This window comes from Salmo salar, chromosome 05, assembly GCF_965601325.2.
Source record: "Salmo salar chromosome 05, fSalSal1, whole genome shotgun sequence".
Classification (NCBI taxonomy): domain Eukaryota; kingdom Metazoa; phylum Chordata; class Actinopteri; order Salmoniformes; family Salmonidae; genus Salmo; species Salmo salar.
Genome location: NC_138295.1, coordinates 32,151,799 through 32,178,486, shown reverse-complemented (window position 1 = coordinate 32,178,486; position 26,688 = coordinate 32,151,799). Strand labels below are relative to the sequence as shown.

Sequence of the window (26,688 nt, the reverse complement as noted above, 5' to 3'; positions counted from 1 at the left end):
TCCCAGTCATCTATCTCCTGAGGAAATCTAGGCTTAGAGACACTTGATACCAATACAGTTACTGCCAAGTTACTTACAAGGGCCGTTTTCTATTGCTGTGGAGGACAGTATAACTGACAAAGCAAGAAAATAGCAAGAACACAATGAGAAGAGATATCCTCAACATATGTGTCAGACCTACAGTACTTGACTTCATTGAACGAGGTGAATGCCTCCATCCTATTCTGTTCTCATATCTTTCACAGGAGGAAACTGTGATTATCATCACATTAGAACATAGGCCAACAGTTGTCCTCGACATTAAGCTGTTGCTCAAACGTCTAGGGAACAACTGCCTCTCCAATTGACTTTCTAGCTACATGTATTAGCAATCCAAATAAATTGTTGCCTGATAACCTGACCCAAACAAATACTGCAGGGAGTTGAGGTGGGCAGAACAATGCCACGTGCTGTTTTTAAGCCAACCTCTCCTCCTGTATGCTGTGAAACTTCAAATAAGACTAGATGAAAGGTTGAGGTGGGGTGAGAAATTTGTGGCGGCCATTTTGTAATGATGGGGAGAAAAAACTGCTGTACACTGAGTGTACAAAACCTTCGGAAAACCTTCATCATTTTGAGTTGCACCCCATTCTTGATACACACGGGAAACTGTTGAGTGAAAAACCCAGCAGCATTGCAGTTCTTGACACAAACCGGTGGACCTAGCACCTAATACCATACCCCATTCAAAGGCACTTAAATATTTTGTCTTGCCCATTCACCCTCTGAACGGCACACATACACGATCCATATCTCAATTGTCTCAAGGCTTAAAATCCCTCTTTAACCTGTCTCCTCCCCTTCATCTATACTGATTGAAGTGGATTTACCAAGTGACATCAATAAGGAATCATAGCTTGGAAAGCAGGTGTTCTGAATGTTTTGTTCACTCAGTGTACATCTAAGGGTCTTTTCTGTCTGTGGTCCAGCCAACAACAAACTGTTGATCTTAGGCAGGAGTGTTAGTTAAGACGGTGATAAAAAGAAACATGGTTATAAACAAGAAATGTACTGGGCGATCATAAGGGGGGGAGGGCTGGGCAACATAAAACCTTATAGTTTTCATCATGTAATAAACTGCAGTGATGACAGTGATTGTCTACCTCCAAGGCCAGGGAGCCCAGGCTCTCCAGGAGTTTGTCTGTAGCCTTGGCCACCTGCTGGACGGCTTCAGGGTCAGCCCTCACATCTTTCTGTGGAGGGAAGAAGTGTCAATTCACACACACATAGAAAAGAAGAACAGTGACTGTTGTTTTCAAGTTTGAATTATTACACTCATATAGCAGTCAATACAGACTGAAAACTCTTATTTTTCTTAAAACTGCATTGTTGGTTAAGGGCTTTGTAAGTAAGCATTTCACAGTAAGGTCTACACCTGTTGTATTCGGTGCATGTGACAAATAAAATTTGATTTGATATCCATACAAAATATTAATGGGTAAAAGCAACAACAATAACATAAGAGTAAAAAATGTTTAATCAATATTGTCCTGCAGTTTTAAAGCCACTCCTTAAATCAATGAGCAGAAATATGGAATTAAAAAAATTGTAATATTTATTTAACCTTTATTTATTGGTGACCCATTCAGTTAGACTTTGGTTTGTTTTGACCGTGGGTGTTCCTGCGATTCGGTCAGTGGGTAGCCAGTCTCTGAATTGAGATTTTAGGAAGCTGACAGCGAGGTCAGTGCAAAGTCTTTCATGATACCGAGGTAAGGACAGGGTCTGAAGTGCCTCAGTATAACTGGAGTATCCCCCTAGGACGGTGCGGCATGCTCTTTTCTGAATAATCTCCAGGTCATCAGACTAAGCCTGGGTCAGTGAGCTGTGCCAAGCAGAAGCAGCAAACCCCAGGGTGTGGCATATGTAGTCGGTGTAAATGCTCACCAGGTCATCCTGTGGCACATGGAACCTTTTAAGGCTATGGAGGATAAAACATTTTCTGTTGCTCTTGGTTACCATAGTAACAACCTGCTCACCCCATTGTAAGTCCTTCTGTAACTTTACCTCTAAAATCTTCACACACTTTGAAATCCTGGCCCTCGATCCAGAGAGAGCATGGGACAGGTGGATTTCTTGTGATGGTCACCGTGCACTTGGCAGGGTTCAGTAACATTTTGCTTGCATGAACCCACGTGTCGAAGTTGTTCAGGGCTGCTGTGGTGTGCTGATGTTTCCTATTGTACACGTGTTGACCAGATATAGATTGTCAACATATTTCCACCTACTGTTGACATCCAGGGCTGCACTGTCTATGACCGCAAGGAAGATGAGAGGGCCCAGAAGAGTTCCCGTCAGCTCCTGCCAGTCTGAGAGGCTGTCTTTGCAGTGCACCTGTTGTTTGCGGATGGTCTCAAAACTGCAGAGCCATGCTGTGAGGGCAGGTCTGACACCCAGTTGGATTAGGCTTTCAATGCGATAGTGTGGTCGATTTTGTCAAAGGCCTTGGAGAAGTCAGTGGTGATTAGGGCTGTTACTTCGACCGTATTACCGCCACACTAGCTGTCACGTGGTGACTGCAGTCAAATTCCAGATGATCGTTTAGTCACGGTAACTAGGCTTCTCCAAAACTGGGCTCTGATGCTGCTGATGGTCATTAGTAGCCTACCAAACTTGCTAACTGCCAGTCGCTAATGGCCTGGTACTCAGCGATCTATTGTCTCGCGAATCACTCTGACATCAATGGAAATTCAATCGAAAATCACATCAAAAACTTCATGAGAGCCCATGAGCTCATGTTGTGCAACATTTCTATAGGCTATGAAATTGCTTGAGAAAACTGAGTTTTGATGGCCTCTATTAAAAAGAGGAGGATCCCATCAGATTTCTATAGGCTAGGCCTACCATATTTATTTATCAGCTTTCCTAATATTAAGCACATTGCTTCGCTTTACAACAGGAGTAGCCTACCTGGCAAGAAAGAAAATGAACTGTGGTGAGAGCGTCCTCCATTCGCTATTTAAGTGCATATGATGACATGTATTTTTGCCCCCTACCCCTTTTCCAACAGGTGCATGATAATGGTCCATTCTAAATCAAAACTAATTCCACACATATATTACTTAGTATATGTAAAGACAACATTAAATTAAGAATAGTCTGATGAGTGACAATATTATCCCTTGTGAATTATATATTATCACTTGTGAATGATGCGCAGCGTGTCCAGAAAGGTAAGAAAAAGCCTTTTTTTGCGACAAAAAAAAAAAAAACATAGTCATACTAGATCTATACGTTATATTAATGTTTGTATCACAACTGAATTGGCCAAATAACTCCAAAAGGTAGCCTACAGGCCTAGAACCCTGGGAACACGGTTAGAGAGCACATAGCCTACAGAGCCTTGTGAAACATGTGTTCTTAGAAGCTCAGTCATTGTGCAATCGCATGTGAAAACAGAGTTGACTGGCCACTATTTAAAAGAGGATCCCAGCTTTCTTGTGCTGCTATGTTTATTGCTAAATTCTTAAGCACATTAATCCGCTTTACAACCTGGCATACATAGGCGGCGCCTGCGGTTTCAAGCTTGGGGAAGCAAATTGTCACCATAAAAATGCACCTTCATAATAAAGCATTCCATGCATCTTCTAATTTGCAGATACTGTAGGCCTAAATAGTGAATATGCGCAGTTAGGATATTGCCAATAAGATAGGCTATACTGTTGTTCATTCAATTAAGCAGAGATTTTTGATAACTAAAAGACAGATTAGTCTTTTCATTGTCTTTTCTTTACAGCAATAACCATTTCTTTCCAAAGTATATATTCCTGCGATTGTATTTTGAAATATTGCGATATACCTGGCTTGGACTCTCTACCTTCCACAGATAGTCACAACTCAACAATAATCTGCCCAAATTGTGTCTTTCCACAATTTAAAAGCTAAATGATCCTCTGGCCAAATCATGCTTTAGTAGCCTATTTTGTATAATTGTATTTATTTCTGTAGAGACAGGAGTAGACTAATTAGGATATATAAGTGTGTTCATTTAATTAAGTTTACTTTAGAAAAAGCTTAGCTGCCTATGCCTGCATATTAAAAATGTATCCTCAAAACATTTAGTCTAACGTTTGTTTCACAACTAAAGTTGCATAAATAACTCTAAATTAAGCATATAGGAGGACTGTTTGGGGAAAATAACCTTTCTATTTTATTCAGCTATGTTCAATTGTTTACTTCATATTATAAAATTATGCCACGGAATTCTAAGCAAATCTTGTCTGCTAAATTTTTACATTTTACATTTTAGTCATTTAGCAGACGCTCTTATCCAGAGCGACTTACAGTAGTGAATGCATACATTTCATGCATTTTTTTGTTTGTTTTTGTACTGGCTCCCCGTGGGAATCGAACCCACAACCCTGGCGTTGCACACACCATGCTGGCATTGCAAACATCATGCTTTACCAACTGAGCTACAGGGAAGACATAAATGAACTAGTGTAGCCCACAGCCATATGGTATAGCCAGATCAAGGCCTAACTTAAGAACAACTCAGAATATGCTACTCTGTTCTTCTGAAATAGGCTACATTTTCATCATAGGTAATTTTTTAGACCTGTCTAAAATAAATAATGGATTTATTGTGATAATGTAGCCTATATTAAATATATTTATTTGACTTTTTAAAATGTTTCAAAGGTCTGCATCAGTGGCTTATCGGCTATGCGTGGAAGCCAGGAGATGCTAAACGTGTTTATGTTAATTAACGGTCAATTACTGGTTGCTGGTTTCAATCCCCAAGCCGGCAAGGTGAAAATCTGTCAATGTGCCCTTGAGCAAGGCACTTAATCCTAATTTGCTCCAGGGGCACTGAACTACTATGGCTGACCCTGTAAAACAACACATTTCACTGCAACTTTCCAGAGTGAGACAAAAACATAATGTTTCGATTTCGATTTAATAGCACCCTATATGCGCTGAGGTCTTGTTTAACATGTCTTGTTCCCTAAAGGCTACAAAAAGAAGAACCATAAGAGGGACACAAACACTGTTTCTTGTATTAAACTATCATCACAATAAGGAAACTGACCCTTGGTGGCATGTCAGAATGGGGACAGGGGTCAGAGAAGAACACGTTTCCCTTGACTCCTTAATGTTTATCATTGTGGGCAGTCAAACTGTACCTGACTGACAAGGTGATACAATCAGCAGCACTTTTATAGATAGGAATCCCACTAACTTCTCTGTCTGGTTTCTAGGAACCTTGTTTCCCATCTAGAAACGTGACAAAAGATGGCGTTGATCGTACAATATCTGCCTTTTTGAATTCAATTCATGATCTAATCTCTGGGCAAAATGACCATATTGCAAGGACGTTAATGATAGAATTCCCTGACACTGGTGCTAAGGTGTGGAATTGGAAGTGACCTTTATATAACTATGATTCAGAGAGAAGTGATACTAATAAATGACTACCATTTTAAGATTGAGGGGCCAAAATCCTCTCTTTGATGGCATTTAGTTTTGAAACATATCTCCAGGCTACAACTAGAGGTAGGTCGACAGGGACAAGCAACAACATGCCTCCATCTATGCTTATCCCTTTGTTTCTGATCTTCTGCTTTCCCCCCTACGCCTTGTTTCTCGGCACTGTGCATGTCAGTGATTAAGTCACCTGGATTTGGTCTTTAATGGAGAAAAACAATAATGTGCCTAGTGCCCATTTATTCTTACCCGTATGGGTTTGAGGAAGTCCAGGTTGTGGAGGAAGTGGCTTTCTGCCTGGTTGAGCCAGGAGCCTGGGGACACACAGAGCATCTTCTGGACCAGACTGGACACCTTGCTGTCTGTGATGGTCACAAAGTCCTCTACTCTGGTGCCGTTGCTGCTGCACAAGTCCCTCAGGTGGACACCGAAGCCTTTGACCAGCACCTGGAGATGGAGAAAGGTCAGTGTGTAATGTAGCAATGACCCAGTATTTCTTCAGAGTCGAGAAGAACGTTTAGTATTGAACATTCTCCAGGTTACATTACTAGTCCAGAGGGGTATCCCTGCTTCATCACATTAATAGCTAGCATTTCAATGGCCATAACAAATAGATATGGTGACAGCGGAAACACTTGTTTAACGCCTCTTGACAATTCAAAACTCTGTGATGTAGCCGCTATTTACTATTTTACACATGGGGTTGCTATATATTACTTTTACCCATTTTAAAAGAGAATCACCGAAATGAAAAAAAAAATCCTGGCATTTATAAATAAAATCCAGTCTTACTTTATCAAAGGACAGTTCATAATCCGCTATAAATACCAGTCCTGGCTTTTTAGATGTTTCATGATGTTCTATTATTTCTAATACTTGGCGTATATTATCTCCAATGTAACGTCCAAGTAAAAACCCTCTCTGATCAGGATGAACAATACCTAGTAAAACTTTTTTAATTCTGAGTGCTATGCATTTCGCTAGTATTCACTGGCGAATAGACTGATAAGTTTCAGAAGAAAGTTCTTTGTTTCTGGCCATTTTGAGCCTGTAATCAAACCCACAAATGCTGATGCTCCAGGATACTCAACTAATCTCAACAAGGCCAGTTTTATTGCTTCTTTAATAAGCACAACAGTTTTCAGCTGCGCTAACATAATTGCAAAAGGGTTTTGTAATGATCAATTAGCCTTTTAAAATGATAAACTTGGATTAGCCAACACAATGTGCCATTGGAACACAGGAGTGATGTTTGCTGATAATGGGCCTCTGTACGCCTATGTAGATATTCCATAAAAAATTCTCATCAAAAAGAGGTTTTTAGAAATGTTAGCAAATGTATTCAAAATAAGAAACAGAAATACCTTATTTACATAAGTATTCAGACCCTTTGCTATGAGACTCAAAATTGAGCTCAGGTGCATCCTGTTTCCATTGATCATCCTGGAGATGTTTCTACAACTAGATAGGAGTCCAATTCAATTGATTGGACATGATTTGGAAAGGCACACACCTGTCTATATAAATAAGGTCCCTAAGTTGACAGTGCAGGTCAGAGCAAAAACCAAGCCCTGAGGTCAAAGGAATTGTCTGTAGAGCTCCGAGACAGGATTGTGTTGAGGCACAGATCTGGGGATGGGTACCAAAACATTTCTGCAGCATTGAACATCCCCATGAACACAGTGGCCTCCATCATTCTTAAATGGAAGAACCACCAAGACTCTTCCTAGACCTGGACGCCTGGGCAAACAGAGCAATCGGGGGAGAAGGGCCTTGGTCAGGGAGGTGACCAAGAACCCGATGGTCACTCTGACAGAGCTCCAGAGTTCCTCTGTGGATATGGGAGAACCTTCCAGAAGGACAACCATCACTGCAGCACTCCACCTATCACGCCTTTATGGTAGAGTGGCCAAATGGAAGCCACTCCTCAGTTAAAGGCACATGACAGCCCGCTTGGAGTTTGCCAAAAGGCACCTAAAGGACTCTCAGACAATGAAAAACAAGATTCTCCAAATATCCACTATTTCTAATGTGTCCGTAATATTTGTGATTTCCTTAATTAAGGGCACGGTGATGATAGTTTGTAGAGTGATTTCATTTACGATCCATTGAGGTACTTAACACTGTGTTATAGTCTCCCAACATAATGATTTGATCGTTTGTTGCCTGTAATTTCAATATATTGGTATAAATATTTTCAAAGATGTATGGATCATCCTGATTTGGACCATATAGATTAATGAGCCAAATCTGTTTTTCATCCACTTTCATATTCAAAATAATCACCTTCCTTGCCAATGCCACAGATGTTTGAAAATTTTGTCAAGATATTGTGTGTAGTAAATCTGAGTAGGTTGATGTGTGTGATAATGGATGTGATTTAGTGAGAGTGTGTATGACGTCTGGATAAGAGTAATACTATAATGTGTGATGTCCAAATAAATAATAACCCAGACAATTTGTATGGTTGAGTGTCTATGTGTGTAACATGAAGTGAGTATAGCCTTAATATTCAGAATGATAATTGTAATCCATATCGCATCACCATCATAGTTGCATTATAAATACATTTAACATAATTTTCATAGAAAAACACATCCCAGAATTTCCATAGCAATTGACGTTTCACATGATTATGAAAGAGACCTTGCATTACTCTAGAGATGTCTTCACTACAGTACAAATGTATCCCGCACAATATGTTATTATTCCCCAACGTCCCTGTTCTGATATCTTCACATTGCTTGCTGTTAACATATATAAATATGTAGACAAAGACAAACAAAAGATAGACAAACAAAAAACATTAAATTATAGAGAAGTTCTCAACAATAGAGAGAAGGGAGAGAGGGGGAGGAGAGAAAGAGAGAACGAGAGAGATCAAGTATGTGTATGTTTGCATCCGTATGTGTAAGCGAGCGTGTAATTGAGTGCGTGTGTGCTCATGTTAACTTCATAGTGTTCAGATATTTTTACAGTCCCTATCATTTTTCTTCGTAACATGACGTCCCTGTAGAATTTAGTACAGCCATGGTATTATGGAGCTGTCTCGGAAGAGATGTCCGTCTATAAAGAGTTTGTTCACAATGAGAAAGGCATGCTTACCCCTCTCACTCGGTTGCCTCTGTACAGGATACAGACTCTTGCGACGTTCGTTTATCTCCTGGGGAAATTGGTAATTGAGACCGAATTTGGTCCCTTTAAGCTCTCTTCCCCTGCTTTTGGTCAGCTCCTTTCGTTGGTAGTGTTCAAATATTGCAATGACAGGTCGGGGACCCTTGGTCTTGTCACTCAGAGCTCCAAGTCTGTGCACTCGGTGGAAAGCCACCTTGTTTATAGTCTCTACAGGAAGTTTCAAGGCGGATTGCAGTGAAGTTTATGTCACTGAAATAAAGAGACACTACTGACCTGCTCTGTATTTGCTGCTACCTGCAACAAATGGACAACATGGGACCTGATCTGCTTGGAGGCTAAGAGGGAAATAATGGACAACATGGGACCTAATCTGCTGGGAGGCTAAGAGGGAAATAATGGACAACATGTGACCTAATCTGCTGGGAGGCTAAGAGGGAAATAATGGACAACATGGGACCTAATCTGCTGGGAGGCTAAGAGGGAAATAATGGACAACATGGGACCTAATCTGCTGGGAGGCTAAGAGGGAAATAATGGACAACATGGGGCCTAATCTGCTGGGAGGCTAGGAGGGAAATAATGGACAACATGGGGCCTAATCTGCTGGGAGGCTAGGAGGGAAATAATGGACAACATGGGACCTTATCTGCTGGGAGGCTAAAAGGGAAACAATGGACAACATGGGACCTAATCTGCTGAGAGGCTAAGAGGGAAATAATAGACAACATGGGACCTAATCTGCTGGGAGGGTAGGAGGGAAATAATAGACAACATGGGACCTAATCTGCTGGGAGGGTAGGAGGAAAATAATGGACAACATGGGACCTAATCTGCTGGGAGGCTAGGAGGGAAATAATGGACAACATGGGACCTAATCTGCTGGGAGGCTAGGAGGGAAATAATAGACAACATGGGACCTAATCTGCTGGGAGGGTAGGAGGGAAATAATGGGCCATGGGCATGTTGAACAACTACTACACTGCTTTTCATGGTGTCCAGGATGTGGTGAACTGATCCTAGTAATATGCCTCATAATATTCCTCATGGGGTGGCAGGTAGCCTACTGGTTAAGAGCATTGGGCCAGTAACCGAAAGGATGCTGGTTCAAATCCCAGAGCCAAATAGGTGAAAAATCTGTACCTAGCCCTAATTGCTCCTGTAAATTGATCTGAATAAGAGCATCTGCTAAATGACTCAAATGTAAATGTCATAGAACTTTGGGAAGGTGGTATTTTTCCTCTTACCTTTTCCAAGTTTACGTCGGCCTCAGTGATCTGGCGCACGGCGTGTTCCGAGAAGGAAGCGTTTCGCAGAAGGAAAGTGGACAGGGTCTCATTGTTGTGGAGGAAATCCTTCAGCTTGAATCCTGTGGGAAACAAACACAACAACTTGTTCAAACCAGCTCTCTCCTATACCCTGACATTACTAGATGTGTGTGTGGGTGTGTGTGTACGGAATTGTCTTATTTTAGTAGACTTATTTAGCAAATGTTGGTTGTTCCTTCTGCCAAATCATACTATTTTCTGTAACCATGGGTACTGTATTAGCTTTCAACCTCATTAAATCGTTTTCATGGAACATGCGCTTGCTTGCTAGTTACTCGAAAACGCTTGGTGCAGGAGTTTAGGATTATTTGGATACGTTTTTTTTTGTCTTTTAAAGTTCAAATGAATGTTTGGAAATTTGAGGCTGTTCAGTAGGGGGGGAGGGTCACAAAATATATTTTGTTGGATGAAAACATCCCAGAAAAGGTTGGGTCTCAATCAGAGGTTGGAAAGAAGTGTCTCTATGAAAATACTGACAACAACTAGGCCAGGACTATTCTGTACATGTCCAAGGAAAAATGGCCAACACTGAAGTAAATAGCCACACACACACATGTGCTGCCTGGTACCATCCTCTGATTGCTGTAGATCATTTCAATGATGTGCCTTTAACAATCTCTCAACAACATACACACCAAACACCTTACAGACTGTAGCCCATTGCCAGAATACACCATTTCCATCATTATGTTATCTAAAATAATCAACCGTTGACACATAGACCTGTGGAGGAGGTGACACACTTCACACCTTCAACCACAGGGTAATTCCACGGTCACGGAATTATGCTGAGACTCCGGTTTTTCACTTTAAAATGTATGCCAAACAAAAAACATTTTCAAAGCTTAATTAACAAACCATGCAACGCAACAGGTTCTGTGTAAATTGTTCAAAGTAGTCCTTGTGCATAGAGTTGTATGGTTTGTTAAACTTTTAAATCCATGGCTTTTGTTTGACATTTATACATTTTAGAGTCTCAGCGTTACGCCGTTACCATGGAATTGCCCCAAAGTAACGCCCCGCTAGCACATTTACACAGAAAAACACACACTGGATCATACACAAACTGTCTGCAAATTGTCTGCTAACTGCCCCTCCCCCCTCTCTCATTGGCTACTTCCCTCAACTCCTTTTTTCAAAGAACAAAAGCTGGAAGTGAGTCCAGTCACTAGTACTGATAGCAGTGGGGGGTTAGGGGGGACAAAAGGACAGTAGGTGGCAGATTCCTGGAACATTAGCTAGACGGCCGTTTGAAGACAGACGAGGTGAGGGGGTGGGGGTCAAATTGGTTCTCAGAAAATCTGGAGCCTTTTCAAAAGCTGACAGACTCCATTTTGTTTTACTGTCTAGAACCCCTGTAAATCATTAGAAACGATTGTCAAAAAGAGTTACAAATTAGCAACAAATTTTACCCAATGAACCATGAACATGCTTTAGAATTTAGTGACAGACAATTGAATCAATATTCGTCCACTGGTTACAGTACATTAAGAATCCACCACGCCCCCCATGATACCTTTCAGCAAATCTACTTTGACAAATCCTTCAGTGTATTGAGAAATTCACAGGCTTTGTGAATTCCTGTTTTGTCTCTGGAAGTAAGCCATTGGCTTGGTTTTTACATGACGGCCTGACAAAACATTGGTGGCCCTAGGTCTTGTTCATGCTCCTTTGGTAATTGTGAGATTAATCAATCTAGATATTACCACATATCAAGTTAGAATCAAGCAGTAAAATGTGTGCTCTGAGAACACCAAAAAGATTAGACTTCCTGAAATATACTGGATCCAAAGCAATTTCAAAAGTCAATGCAAGATTATGCAAATCCACAAAAAGGTTGTTTTTTTTTTTAAATTGAGACCTAACTATCTACTCTTTTAGATAGATGGCTCCATTATAAATACATTTTACAGTGCCAAATTCAATCAACTAAGCCATGGGTCCACAGTGAATCCAAAAAGTAAGACATCACTGCCAAAAATAAATGATAATCCATCCACCTGACAGGTGTGGCATATCAAGCAGCTGATTTTGATTTGCTGAGGAGTATTTCTGTCTGTAATAAAGTCCATTTGTGGGAAAAAATAATTCTGATTGGCTGGGCCTGGCTCCCCAGTGGGTGGGCCTGGGTGCCAAGTGGCAAGCCAAATGAAACTAGTTCAGACAGGACAAACCATTCAGTAAGGGAGAGGAATGGTTAAAAAAAAACAAATCACACTTAAAGGGAATGTTTCCGATTATGGGAGAGGGGAGAGCTAAAGGGAGGGATAGAAGGAAGGAGAGGTTGATGGCCTCCAAGGCTGCACCCCTGCTCAGTCATGTTAAATCCTCCCGAGTGGCACAGTGGTCTAAGGCACTGCTTGAGGCATCACTATAGACCCGGGTTCGATCCCAGGTTCTCACACAACCGGCCATGACCGGGAGTCCCATCGGGCAGTGCACAATTGGCCCAGCGTTGTCCGGTTTAAGGGAGGGTTTGGGGCGCCTGTAGGCTGACTTCGGTTTTTAGTTGAACAGTGTTTCCTCCTACACATTGGTGCGGCTGGCTTCTGGGTTAAGTGGGTGGGTGTTAAGGAGCGCGGGTCATGTTTCGGGGGACACATGACTCTATCTTCGCCTCTCCCGAGCCTGTTGGGGAGTTGCAGCGATGAGACAAGTTCATAGTTGAATATGAGGATATAGAGATTTTTTTTTTAATATAAAATAAAATACACACATACCCTTAAGTGTTTGTACATTACTGTATTTATACATGGGATATTGTTTTCAAAAGTAAAAGTTCAAAAATAGCTGGAGTATGTCTTTAACATCTGCTGTGCCCCTTTCAGTGTTTTAGGAGTTTGCGGCACCTACACTTCAGGGCTTAACGTATATACCTAACTATCCAGGACTCGGCGTATACCTAACTATCCAGGACTCGGCGTATACCTAACTATCCAGGACTCGGCGTATACCTAACTATCCAGGACTCGGCGTATACCTAACTATCCAGGACTCGGCGTATACCTAACTATCCAGGACTCGGCGTATACCTAACTATCCAGGACTCGGCGTATACCTAACTATCCAGGACTCGGCGTATACCTAACTATCCAGGACTCGGCGTATACCTAACTATCCAGCACTCGGCGTATACCTAACTATCCAGCACTCGGCGTATACCTAACTATCCAGCACTCGGCGTATACCTAACTATCCAGCACTCGGCGTATACCTAACTATCCAGGACTCGGCGTATACCTAACTATCCAGGACTCGGCGTATACCTAACTATCCAGGACTCGGCGTATACCTAACTATCCAGGACTCGGCGTATACCTAACTATCCAGGACTCGGCGTATACCTAACTATCCAGCACTCGGCGTATACCTAACTATCCAGGACTCGGCGTATACCTAACTATCCAGCACTCGGCGTATACCTAACTATCCAGCACTCGGCGTATACCTAACTATCCAGGACTCGGCGTATACCTAACTATCCAGGACTCGGCGTATACCTAACTATCCAGGACTCGGCGTATACCTAACTATCCAGGACTCGGCGTATACCTAACTATCCAGGACTCGGCGTATACCTAACTATCCAGGACTCGGCGTATACCTAATTATCCAGGACTCGGCGTATACCTAATTATCCAGGACTCGGCGTATACCTAATTATCCAGAACTCGGCGTATACCTAATTATCCAGAACTCGGCGTATACCTAATTATCCAGGACTCAGCGTATACCTAATTATCCAGAACTCAGCGTATACCTAATTATCCAGGACTCAGCGTATACCTAATTATCCAGGACTCAGCGTATACCTAATTATCCAGGACTCAGCGTATACCTAATTATCCAGGACTCAGCGTATACCTAATTATCCAGGACTCAGCGTATACCTAATTATCCAGGACTCAGCGTATACCTACTATACTTCTGCAGACATTTTCTACCATCAGCCAAAGTGGATACACAAGCATGGCAAATATCTCATTCATTACAGTAGTACTGTATTTGCCTTGAAATTTAAGTCTTATCTGAATGTTGATATACTACTCCAATGAAAGGCTTATCCTTTTATAAAGTCCATTACCCAAGCTAATGTAATATAAGGTCACCTGACTAAGGTAGCACAGTCTTATTTTGTCTAATGCGAAACACACCATTAACCCAGCACACAGTAAGTAAGGAAGTACGTAAAATCTGTCCTATCTTGAATGGCATATGAGAATACCTTCAAGCCATGCGGCAGGCAGCCTAGTGGTTAGAGCGTTGGGCCAGTAACCGGAAGATTGCTGGATTGAATCTCCGAGCTGACATGGTAAAAATCTGCCGTTCTGCCCCTGAGCAAAGCAGTTGACCCACAGTTTCCTGGGCGCCGAAGACGTGGATGTTGATTAAGGCAGACCCCCGCACCTCTCTGATTCAGAGCGGTTGGGTTAAATGCGGAAGACACATTTCAGTTGAATACATCCAGTTGTACAACTGACTTGCTATCCCCCCTTTGCCCTTTCCCAATGGCCTGCCAACGACCTGTCAGTTGGGAGAGGCTCTGCCGGCTTTCATCCATCTACTGCCTCAAACCATCTCACATATCGCCAGCAACGTCACTCTAAACACAGCATTGTCTAAGTGCTCATAAATAGAATGTCATTATAGAAGAAATCTGGGTGTGAAATTGAAGTGGTATAATATTAAATCAGTTTTTAAATTATAACTATCCATCCACAGCCATTCACAGGCACAGGAGAACCCAGAAGGCAGGTTGGAACAGGACAAAAGGGGATGGGGGAGTCCCGCTGTGAGTCAGCACAGCGTAAGGGAATTAGTGTAAACCCTCTTTTTTCTGCCCAGATGTGGGTGTACAGTAACTCTCCGGGGCCCGCTCAACGGGGCGTAAAGTTCAGGGCAGACAGAGATGTACTATGTAGACCTGGAATGAGTCTTGATTCAGCTTCAGTGAAAATACTGTCTATTCTAGGCTTTGAGTTCATGAACGTTCCACTCAAATGAATAGGCCCCTGGTGTTTCTTGTGAATGTAGTAATGTGTACAGTGAACAATGGTTTATATAGAGGTGACTCTTACCTTTGGTGTTGGCCTGTAGTGTCTTCAGGGCTTGGATGAGGCCTTTAAAGCCGTCCAAATTCCGGTCATTCTGACTGTACAGCAAGATCTTCTTGGCATCGGAGAACAGACGAGAGATTCTGCAGACATCCACAGATTAACACAGAATAAAATTGAATCAGTTAAATTCAAGTTATAAATAGGATATTTACAGGAAACATTAAAGTGACCATTTTCTTTATTTGGAAACAATGACGTTATTAATCCAACGAAGCGGATGAATCATAAAATAAAGTGTATTCATGTTTTTATATTTAAAGAACAATCAGATACAGAGATGCAGCTTGGGGTGGGACTCACATGGACTCGTTGAAGTTTCCCACGACCCCGGGGGACTCTCCAGGAGTGGGGTTGCGGAAGCAGGGGTTGTTGGCGTTGCAGATGATGCCTTGGATCCAGGGCAGGGTGCCTGCCGAGGGCATGGCCTTGTTGGGGAAATGACCTGAGGGAGACACCGGGAGGGATACCATCAGTAACGTCACTGTACAGTCGTCATAAGACACAAATTGTGGTGTTTTGAAATTCAATCATGTATAGTGCACATTCAAAACCACATCTCTGGTTGTATAGCAAAACACTTTTTGGGGGACATTTTTGACATATTTAGTCTATTAATACACTATCTACAGAGAGTGGACTGGAGAGAACACAGGGTAATTCCAGTCACGTTGGATCTGATACCGAGACACTTAAATGACCTCTATATCAACCCGACAGAACTACTTGGGGTGGACTTTGAACATCACCTACAGAGTTTCAAAATTCTATTTTTGTCTACGCAAAAGACACCTAACTGATGTGTGTTCTCAGATTAACTTATCGGGCTGGTGGCGGATGAGCTAGCATCAGCGTAACCACGTCTTGTCCCATCTTGAAGGCTTCACTGCAGCTACAGGCCTTATCAATGTGAAGGAGTGATTGCCTAAGTACAATGTACAACCTTTGTCCCCTCCTAAGGTGCCATCCCTCCCTCCCTGAGAGGCTTGCCTTTATTTGTGTGATGAGTTAAAAAAGTAGGCCTGCTATCAGTAAACCTGAAGCCTGCTAACAGGCCCATTACTAAGAAAAGCAGAGATAAGAGATAACCCCACATAGCCAATTGCTTAGCTGAATCAGGGCGGCCATTTTGCTTTTCAGAGTGATCGTCATCGACGGCCTATAAAGATTATGACTTTATGAACTAGTGGGTGATAAATGTGAACCCTAAATGGAATTTAGCTAGGCAGTTTTCAAACTAGCACCACATTCATCTGAAACGATTTCAAAACTAGCCCCACATTCAACTCAAACGATTTGAAATCTTCCAAACTAGCACCATTTTCAACTCAAACGATTTGAAATCTTCAAAAAGAGTAATGGGTATTTGGAGTCTTATTGCACTGTCACATTTTTTTCATGGTTAATATCCATCCCCAAAAGCAATAGGTTAGCCCTGTGCAAGGAAGACCATGTCTTTCCTATGTGGTGTAAGAGCAGTTACAACATGCCCAGACCCACGTGCTGTATGACTCACACCAAAAGTATCCCTGTGCCTGGTGCCTAACCAGGACTTTAGGAAGAACTGAAAGCAATTCACCCCCAAATGCTTCTGCTTTCTGGCAGAGGAACAAAGCGCAGGCTTCCGGGAATGAAAGAAAGCGGACATTCTGACATAGACAAAGATTTCTCAGGAGATGTGTTCATCCCATTAATAATAGTTATTAGTAGCTATATGAATGCTTTGTCCTACACAACTGTATCCTGAAGCAGGTTTTGTAGGCTATTACATAAAGTAGGATCAACAAGAATGCAAGTCCCATACAAAGAAACAATAGTTGCTTTAGCAAAGAGAAGGTAACCAGCAGATGTATTGATCCTGTTCTGTGAACTGCCCCCAGTGATATAATTAACTGAAGAATTCTCTAGCGTATCATTCCGAGGAAAACAGGATTTGGTTCAGCCAGTGCATTTCCATTATATAAGCTTTTCCCATACCCGTGCCAAAGATAGTCTCCGAGGGCCTTGCAACCTTTATCAGCTTTCACATATAGAACCGTCATAATGAGATTAGAGCAGTAATAAAGGCATCATAAACTCTAACCCCCCATAAAGTCACTGATATGTCCACAGGCAATCTGAGCCACCTCACAAACAAACTGTCGAATCAAACAGAAAACTGTCAAACTTATATTTGTACAGTTTTGACTGATCAAAGAGACATTTTGTTTTGACAAAAAAAAGCTCCAGTGATTAGTATTGGATCTAGAGGTCGACCGATTATGATTTGTCAACGCCGATACCAATACCGATTATTGGAGGACCAAAAAAACCCGATGCCGATTTATTTATTTATTTGTAATAATGACAATTACAACAATACTGAATGAACACTTATATTAACTTAATATAATACATCAATAAAATCAATTTAGCCTCAAATAAATAATGAAACATGTTCAATTTGGTTTAAATAATGCAAAAACAAAGTGTTGGAGAAGAAAGTAAAAGTGCAATATGTGCCATGTAAGAAAGCTAACGTTTAACTGCCTTGCTCAGAACATGAGAACATATGAAAGCTGGTGGTTCCTTTTAACATGAGTCTTCAATATTCCCAGGTAAGAAGTTTTAGGTTGTAGTTATTATAGGAATTATAGGACTATTTCTCTCTATACGATTTGTATTTCATATGCCTTTGACTATTGGATGTTCTTATAGGCACTTTAGTATTGCCAGTGTAACAGTATAGCTTCCGTCCCTCTCCTCGCTCCTACCTAGGCTCGAACCAAGAACACATCGACAACAGCCACCCTCGAAGCAGCGTTACCCATGCAGAGCAAGGGGAACAACTATTCCAAGTCTCAGAGCAAGTGACGTTTGAAACGCTATTAGCGCGCACCCCGCTAACTAGCTAGCCATTTCACATCGGTTACACCAGCCTAATCTTGGGGAGTTGATAGGCTTGAAGTCATAAACAGCGCAATGCTTGAAGCATTGCGAAGAGCTGCTGGCAAAACGCACGAAAGTGCTGTTTGAATGAATGCTTACGAGCCTGCTGGTGCCTACCACCGCTCAGTCAGACTGTTCTATCAAATCATAGACTTAATTATAATATAATAAACACACAGAAATACAAGCCTTGGGTCATTAATATGGTCGAATCCGGAAACTATCATCTCGAAAACAAAACGTTTTTTTCTTTCAGTGAAATACGGAACCGTTCCGTATTTTATCTAACGAGTGGCATCCCTAAGTCTAAATATTCCTGTTACATTGCACAACCTTCAATGTTATGTCCTAATTACGTTAAATTCTGGCTAATTAGTTCGCAATGAGCCAGGCGGCCCAAACTGTTGCATATACCCTGACTCGGCGTGCAATGAATGCAAGAGAAGTGACACAATTTCACCTGGTTAATATTGCCTGCTGACCTGGATTTCTTTTAGCTAAATATGCAGGTTTAAAAATATATACTTCTGTGTATTGATTTTAAGAAAGGCATTGATGTTTATGGTTAGGTACAGTCGTGCAACGATTGTGCTTTTTTCGCAAATGCGTTTTGTTAAATCATCCCCCGTTTGGTGAAGTTGGTTGTCTTTGTTAGGAAGAAATAGTCTTCACACTGCATATACCCTGACTCTGTTGCAAGAGGTGACACATTTTCCCTAGTTAAAAGAAATCCATGTTAGCAGGCAATATTAACTAAATATGAAGGTTTAAAAATATATACTTGTGTATTGATTTTAAGAAAGACAGTGATGTTTATGGTTAGGTACACGTTGGAGCAACGACAGTCCTTTTTCGCGAATGCGCACCGCATCGATTATATGCAATGCAGGACAGGCTAGATAAACTAGTAATATCATCAACCATGTGTAGTTAACTAGTGATTATGATTGATTGTTTTTTATAAGATAAGTTTAATGCTAGCTAGCAACTTACCTTGGCTTCTTATTGCATTCGCGTAACAGGCAGGCTCCTCGTGGAGTGCAATGTAAAGCAGGTGGTTAGAGCATTGGACTAGTTAACTGTAAGGTTGCAAGATTGAATCCCCGAGCTGACAAGGTAAAAATCTGTCGCTCTGCCCCTGAACAAGGCAGTTAACCCACCGTTCCTAGGCCGTCATTGAAAATAAGAATGTGTTCTTAACTGACTTGCCTAGTTAAATAAAGGTGTAAAAAATATATATATATAATAATAATTTAAAAAATATTTTTTTAAATAAAATATAATCGGTGTCCACCGATTTCCGATTGTTATGAAAACTTGAAATTGGCCCTAATTAAATCGGCCATTCTGTCGACCTCTAATTGGATCTATTGTGATGTTCGTATCGGAGGCTTCATGCAGGAGAAGTAAAGGGATACATGCCCAGTGGGCAGAAATCTTGTCAGGCTTTAGATAAAAACCCATTAACAGGGGTATATCTGCCATCCCATACCAGAAAATTGATTAGCAGGACAGAATATTCCCTATATAACAGTTAACACATAAAACACCCAGCATCCACACCCGATAAGGACCTATCATAAACAGTTCAACACGATTAGGCTGCTGTTGGACTGTGAAAATGTATGTCTTTTTTTTCTCCATAGTGGGTTTACTCGAGTGGCCAGCACGTAGCAGTTTCAGAATAAATGACTGCACATGGCATTGTAGCATACTAGTGCATGGTATTGCTAGCTTGTATACTATAGCATCAATGGCTTGTATCTTTGTATCCGCATGTATAATATGTATACATGCGGCAACATAGTTCATCCACAGATTCCAAATCCAAATGCCTCTGTGACCACAACAACAGGAATGGTTGAACAGCCATTTGGGGTGTGGGGTGGGGAATTCAGTTGAGTGTCTTGTGAAGAAGTGTCTGTGTGTAAACAATGACGAGGGGGGTGCATCATACTTACATTCATGTTGTTCATATGGAGGGTAGTTCAGTCTCACTGATATCAAAATGAAGAAGATCAACAGGGGCCATACTATCTCAATCAGCAGTTGGAGCTAGAGAGAAGAAAACAAGAGAAGAAGGCCAGTTAGCATTTTTTAGAAGGTCCCCCCCCATTTATAACCGTAAGCCTAGCTTGTCTGCTAATAGTCTGGAGCGCTTAAAAACTGCCATTCAAAATGGCTCCCTCACTACACCATATAATAGGTCTGCATCAACGCTATACGCAGGCATGATATAGCTGTCATAAGACAGCTTTTATTAGGACTGCATTTCTAATAGATACAAAGCGATCAATACAACCAACCCCGACTTCAAAATAGCTAATGCTGCACACCCACATCCAGCAACAGTGAAGTCATCTCCGTTCAAGGGTTATCAGGTGCATGCTGATTGGATTAGGAGATGGAGAGAGATGCTCCTCCAGCACACGTAAAGCCATTTAGAGGCAGGGTTCTAGCACAGGTGGGAGAACAAGCTGTAGTAGCAATTAAAGCTAACACTGCTAAGATTAAGCTCTGTCCCTTTGGGCATGTAGCATATTACTTTCCAATAAAACTTCTTTTTTTTTACTACTTGAATAAAGGAGCCTACGTCTCACATCTAATACACCGTAAAATCTCCCTCCAGTTAAGGTAATTGCTTACAATAGTTATTGTAAAAATCAAATCAAATGTATTCTTCACATACAGTTTACAGCAGGTATAAAAGGTACAGTGAAATGCTTGTGTTAGTTCCCTCAACAATGCAGAACATGAATCAATAATAACAATGAAAGGAGTCAAGTAAAAAAGAACAAGTAATAGAAGAGGTAGTATGCATAGTAATAATGGACTGGATTTACACTGAATTTACAATTATAAACTGGGTAGTGGAATCAATGGTATATATTGGAACAGCAGTGTTGACTGTGCGTGTGAGTGTGTGTATACGAGTTCTGAGTGTGTGTGTTTATGGGTGTGTGTGTGTGTGTGTGTTTATGGGTGTTTGTGTGTAAGGGTTGAATGTGTGGGTTGTCAGTGCAAATAATTTATCCAGTGCAAATAGTCTCTAAGGTGCAGGTCTGTCCAGGGAGACGGATAGGATTAGCTTTTCAGCAGTCTGATAGCAGGCAATATTTTCAGCAGTCTGATAGCAGGCAATATTAACTAAATATGCAGGTTTAAAAATATAGGCTCCGAGACAGGTAATTGCTGTCTCGGAGCCTGTTGGTCCGAGATCCGATACTCTGATAGCGCTTGCCAGACAGTAACAGAGTGAACAGTTCGTGGCTCGGATGACTTGAGTCCTTGACAATCTTTCGGTCCTTCCTCAGACACCGGCTGGTGTAGATGTCCTGGAGGACAGGGAGCTCGCCCCCAGTGATGTATTGGGCCTATCACAGTGCTGTTCTTTCTCTTATAATAGGAGAACAGGACATGACCACTCTTTCTAACTAAACAGCTATTGAACTATTGTGTAAAGTATGATTTGCTGCAAAGAAGGAATTTAAAAACTGTAGACCTGGTATAAGACAATAATAAAGTAAATACAACATTTGTTTGAAAAACACTGTAAACATTATAACAGAAGTACATAATTATACATCCTCTTTTAAATTGTCCTATCAAACAAAGCCACGAGAAAAAGTCCCAATTCCTATTTCACCAATTCACACAATCTGATATAAAAATGTTCTGCTTACCGTTTGCCTTCTCCTGTAGGTAAAGTTCTTCCACAACAACAAGCCCAGCTGAGTTGAGATGGACATCTCTACTCTGGACCTCTTCCACTCAAGCTTCCCTCCAGCTCTAAACTGAAATGACAAACAGGCAGTGGTGACTGTGGGTAAAAAGTCCAGCCAGCCAGCACACAGCTCAAAGGTACAAGGTCAAGGGTCATTTGTCTAGTTGACAACATCTCTCCAATAGGTCCTCCTCACATGGGAACTTATTCTGCACTGTGTCCCCACTCAGCAGACTTTATGGGAGTGAGGATGGGTTGAGGGGACGTATTTACAGGTTATTAGTGGTTCTGTCAGTACAAATCGTGTCGTTCTGATGGTCCAGATTTGGAGTGTATATCTTTGCAGATGTCCTTTATATCTGGTCAGAATCACTGATACAGGCCCTCCTCCACCCTCTGGGGTATGGATAATGATTATGTCTCCAGAGAAACCTAGATGCAAATAAAAGTGTTATATATCAAATTACTGTAGGCAGAATTAGATGTTTTTGGCTTGGGTCAAAATGACCCTAAGGGACTTGATTTTTTTTTTTTTTTGCCATATTCATGCAGAAACACAAAACATGATTTAGATTTGTTTATGATGTAAAGAATTGAATAAACCACCTTGGGGGGGTTATGACCAAAAATATGCCCCTAGGGTCAGATGACCTTATGACCCCAGTCAGAATCGGAGTTCCATCTCTCTCTGGACCCCTTTCCCAGAACTGTGTGACTGACTGACTCAGCTGCTAGCTAGGCATCGTGTTCGTTAGCTATAGCTGTGTAGCGACTTAGCCAACTAGGCAACTCTGCTCTATGTTCATAACTAAAACTAATAGCTATTTGCTATGTTGCGATGACAATACATTCACCTGGATATTAGCTAATTGCCAGGGTAGGTAGCTAATGAACTCCCCTGGAGTATAAACTAGAACATCTACGATCATGAAGCAGAGCCAGACAGAATTCCTGCCTAGGGATGAGAGCGCATCATTGCACCGGTTAACACCGAAGCATGCCTTTCCTCACATGCACAATTGTAAACAACATAAACACATCCAGGCGCTTGGCTGCACCATGTTTTACTGGACGTATATGGCCCTAACTTCATGGACGAGGGATAAAACACTGGGTCACAGGGATGAGAGCGCAAAATGGACAACTGTTTATGTTGTCCAAGTGGCATGAATCAGAGTTTGCACAAAATGTATTTTGTTCGCATCGTAAACATGCATCATTCAGTTTTGACTGCTAGTGAGGCTCCTGGCTTTTCAGGATATTGAAATTACTTAGCCTAAATTAGGGGTTTTGCACGCCCGCTCCCTACAAACCACAAGGGTTATTTGTCCTTATGATTCAGAGGCATATGAAAACACTGAAACTGGAAATAAGCTATTGAACGATCAGTGATCATCACCATTTGAAGCATGTAATTAACTAAATATATTTACTTACATTAGGCTGCAATTGTTGTCGGCTAAGTGGGAATGAAACCGTCATGGTATTTCTTACTTACTTTTTTCAAACTACATTGTTGGTTAAGGGCCCGTAAGTAAGCATTTCACAATAAGGTCTACACCTGTTGTATTCGGCGCATGTGTGACAAATACAATTTTATTTGGTCGGAGAGAATTAATTAATAAATAGATTGAATGAATGTTTATATTGAGGAAACGAATAAAAAAAAAACAACTGAACGGATTAGTCTGGACAGTTTTTTCCTCCACCATGACGCATTAGGGCTCCTGAGTGGCGCAGTGGTCTAAGGCACTGTATCTCAGTGCTAGAGGCATCACTACAGACCCTGGTTCAATCCCGGGCTGTATCACAGCCGGCCGTGATCGGGAGTCCCATAGGGCGCTGCGCAATTGGCCCAGCATAGTTAGGGAAGGGTTTGGCCAGGGTAGGCAGGTGCTGTAAAATAAGAATTTGTTCTTAACTGACTTGCCTAGTTAAATAAAGGTAAAATAATTGTTTTTTAAAGTGTCTCAGCATGAACCCAATAGATGGGGCATGGGTATAAGTGGATGAGTGAGTAGGCTACACAGAGATAGATCGAGGACTCTAGTGCCCAAAAGCCTGTTTTAGCATGTGCAGCATCACTAAGGACATTCAACATTTTGAAGAAGTCAACTGGGTGGGACTTCCTATGGGTTAAGGAAGGATCGCATAATTCCTCCAGGTCATCAGGAGGGATCAGCCAATGAATTATACTTGTGAGAAAACATTCCATAACTGCAGGTGGCAGTAAATCATCAATCTTGTCTTTATACCTGTTCAAACACACTCTAGGTGGCAGTGTCGACCCCGCCCTGTGCAACTGGGTCCTGGACTTCCTGACGGGTAGGAAACAACATCTCCACTCCGCTGATCCTCAACACTGGGGCCCCAAAAGGGTGCGCTCTCAGCCCTCTCCTGTACTCCCTGTTCATCCACGACTGCGTGGCCATGCACGCCTCCAACTCAATCATCAAGTTTGCAGACAATACTACAGTGGTAGGCTTGATTACCAACAACAACGAGACAGCCTACAGGGAGGAGGTGAGGGCCCTCCAAGTGTGGTGTCAGGAAAATAACCTCTCACTCAATGTCAGCAAAACAAAAGAGATAATCGTGGACTTCAGGAAACAGCAAAGGGAGTACCCCCCTATTCACGTCGACGGGACAGCAGTAGAGAAGGTGGAAAGTATTAAGTTCCTCGGTGTAGATATCACCGACAAACTGAAAAGGTCCACGCACACAGACAGTGTAGTGAAGAAGGTGCAACAGCGCCTCTTCAACCTCAGGAGGCTGAAGAAAATGTGGCTTGTCACCCGAAAACACTCACTAACTTTTACAGGTGCACAATTGAGAGCAACCTGTCGGGCTGTATCACCGCCTGGTCCGGCAACTGCACCGCCCACAACCGCAGGGCTCTCCAGAGGGTAGTGAGGTCTGCACAACGCATCACCGGGGGCAAACTACATGCCCTCCACGACACCTATAACACCCGATGTCACAGGAAGGCAAAAAAGATCAAGGACAATAACCACCCAAACCACCCAAGCCACACTTTCACCCTGCTTCCATCCAGAAGGCGAGGCCAGTACAGGTGCATCAAAGCTGGGACAGAGAGATAGAAAAAACAGATTCTATCTCAAGGCCATCAGATTGTTAAACAACCACCACCAGCACAGAGGCGGCTGCCTACCTACAGACTTGATATCATTGGCCATTTTAATGAATGGATCACTAGTCACTTTAATAATGCCACTTTAAGAATGTTTACATCTCACATTACTCATCTCATATGTACATACTGTATCCTTCACGATCTATTATTTTCTATCGCTTGCATTTTTGCCGCTCTGTCACTGCTCATCCATATATTTTATACTTATATATTCTCATCCCATTCCTTTACTAGATTGTGTGTATTAGGTTTTGTTGTGGAATTGTTAAATATGACCTGTTAGATACTGCTGCACTGTCGGATCTAGAAGCATAAGCATTTCACTACACTCACAATAACATCTGCTAGCCATGTGTATGTGACCAATAAAATTGGATTTAAGTGTGCACTATGTAAGCTTTCAGTTTGTTTACCATAGAAGTAGTACAAGAAGAAAATGTACTACTTTAAAATTGAGATGGCCTCAATGACGTTGCCCTTGCTCGCAGACGCCATAATGGGAAATATACAATGTTGCATCCACTAACTATCTCTACCGTACGCTACTATCAGCTTCTTTACCGGTGTTTGGAGTGACAAGCTCAGTCTAGGCTACATTTTATTGTCTCCCTGTCTTTTGTACTCACAAGAGCCAGGTGGGCTGTTTGTGTGATAACTCTGCAGGTAATACGACAATATAAATGACTCAATAACATGTTATTTTGCTGGGCTTCACATTGACGTCCCTTACTGTAAATTAAAACAAAGTAACTTGTTTCTAAGTTGTTTATTCACTTGTTTGGTGGCAAAATGTTGTGGGATAACTCTGCAAAGAATGTCATTGAATAGAAAATATGGGATCGTTTTTTAAAAGTCTGTTTAACACAATGGGTGAGAAGATTCGTGCCATGCAGTGTTCTCCGCATGTTTGGAAAAATCTAATATGAAGTCCTTTTCCTCAATGAGTAAATCAATGTTACATAGCAATACATAATGTGGTTGTAAATGTGCCCGAAGACTAGTCTACATCGTGTTTTATAACTAAGTACAACAAAAACTACAACGAACACATTTTTGCTATAAAACAAAATATCTATAACTGATGCGCTGTTGAAAAGAAAAATAGCTAAAGTTTGCCATATAACTCCGTTATCTTTTCAGCTTTCTTTCCAGCAGATAGGACTACCATTAAAAGAAGAGAATAAACAAATGACAGACAATTAATCAGTGGAAAATCGAAATACCTTTTCCCAAAGGCACGAAATCAGACCCCTTTCAGCATCAAGTGTGTTTCCTCCTAAACTAAACCACACTTCTTCACTACTTTTTGAAATATTTTTGTCCTGGCTTGTTATCCAGGCATGTGTGACCTGTACACAGAGGAGGAGAATCATCTGTATCTAGAAAAGCTTTTATATGGAGTGAACCTTGGCTACATCCGCTTGGAGAACTACAGGGGTTACTCTCGGTCATGGAGATGTTCCGTGATTAAATCCCCCTAGTGGAGCACATGTAGACTCGGGGCTACTCGCACTCCCCGACCTCCTAAACATCTGGAACGAATGATAATCGAAATAAAAACCATAGACCTACATGCATTTAAAGTAGTAAATAGCCTTCTCGGGACTACATTTCGTTTGGGTAAACAGTTGGGTTATAGGCCTAGATGCAATCGTCTTTCCACAAACTCTGTACATTTTATTTTGACATTTTAGTCATTTAGCAGACCCTCTTATCCAGAGAGATTTACAGGAGCAATTAGGATTAATTAAGTGCCTTGTTCAAGGGCACATCGACAGCCGGCTCGGGTATTCGCCCAATGCTCTTAACCGCATTTTCATTCTGATTATTCAGAATGAAAAC

General features: G+C 41.6%; 1 protein-coding gene across 2 annotated transcripts in view; it reads right to left on the bottom strand.

Moving 5' to 3' along the window:
• LOC106604636 (phospholipid-transporting ATPase ABCA1) overlaps positions 1 to 26,235 on the bottom strand; it is a 41,979-nt gene extending 15,744 nt beyond the window's left edge. Inside the window, exons 1-8 of one of the 2 annotated variants that reach the window (XM_014199475.3) lie at positions 26,070 to 26,235; positions 21,652 to 21,762; positions 19,930 to 20,023; positions 15,344 to 15,485; positions 15,005 to 15,123; positions 9,846 to 9,967; positions 5,716 to 5,913; positions 1,143 to 1,232 (exon numbers count right to left, since the gene is read on the bottom strand). In XM_014199475.3, coding sequence (XP_014054950.2) covers positions 1,143 to 1,232; positions 5,716 to 5,913; positions 9,846 to 9,967; positions 15,005 to 15,123; positions 15,344 to 15,485; positions 19,930 to 20,023; positions 21,652 to 21,762; positions 26,070 to 26,219 — 1,026 coding nt within the window. In that variant the 5' untranslated portion in view covers positions 26,220 to 26,235. Of the gene's footprint in view, positions 1 to 1,142; positions 1,233 to 5,715; positions 5,914 to 9,845; positions 9,968 to 15,004; positions 15,124 to 15,343; positions 15,486 to 19,929; positions 20,024 to 21,651; positions 21,763 to 21,888; positions 22,100 to 26,069 lie in introns of those variants that run through there. The other variant, XM_045718055.2, reaches the window with a different exon arrangement.
• Between the last annotated feature and the right edge of the window lie 453 nt (positions 26,236 to 26,688).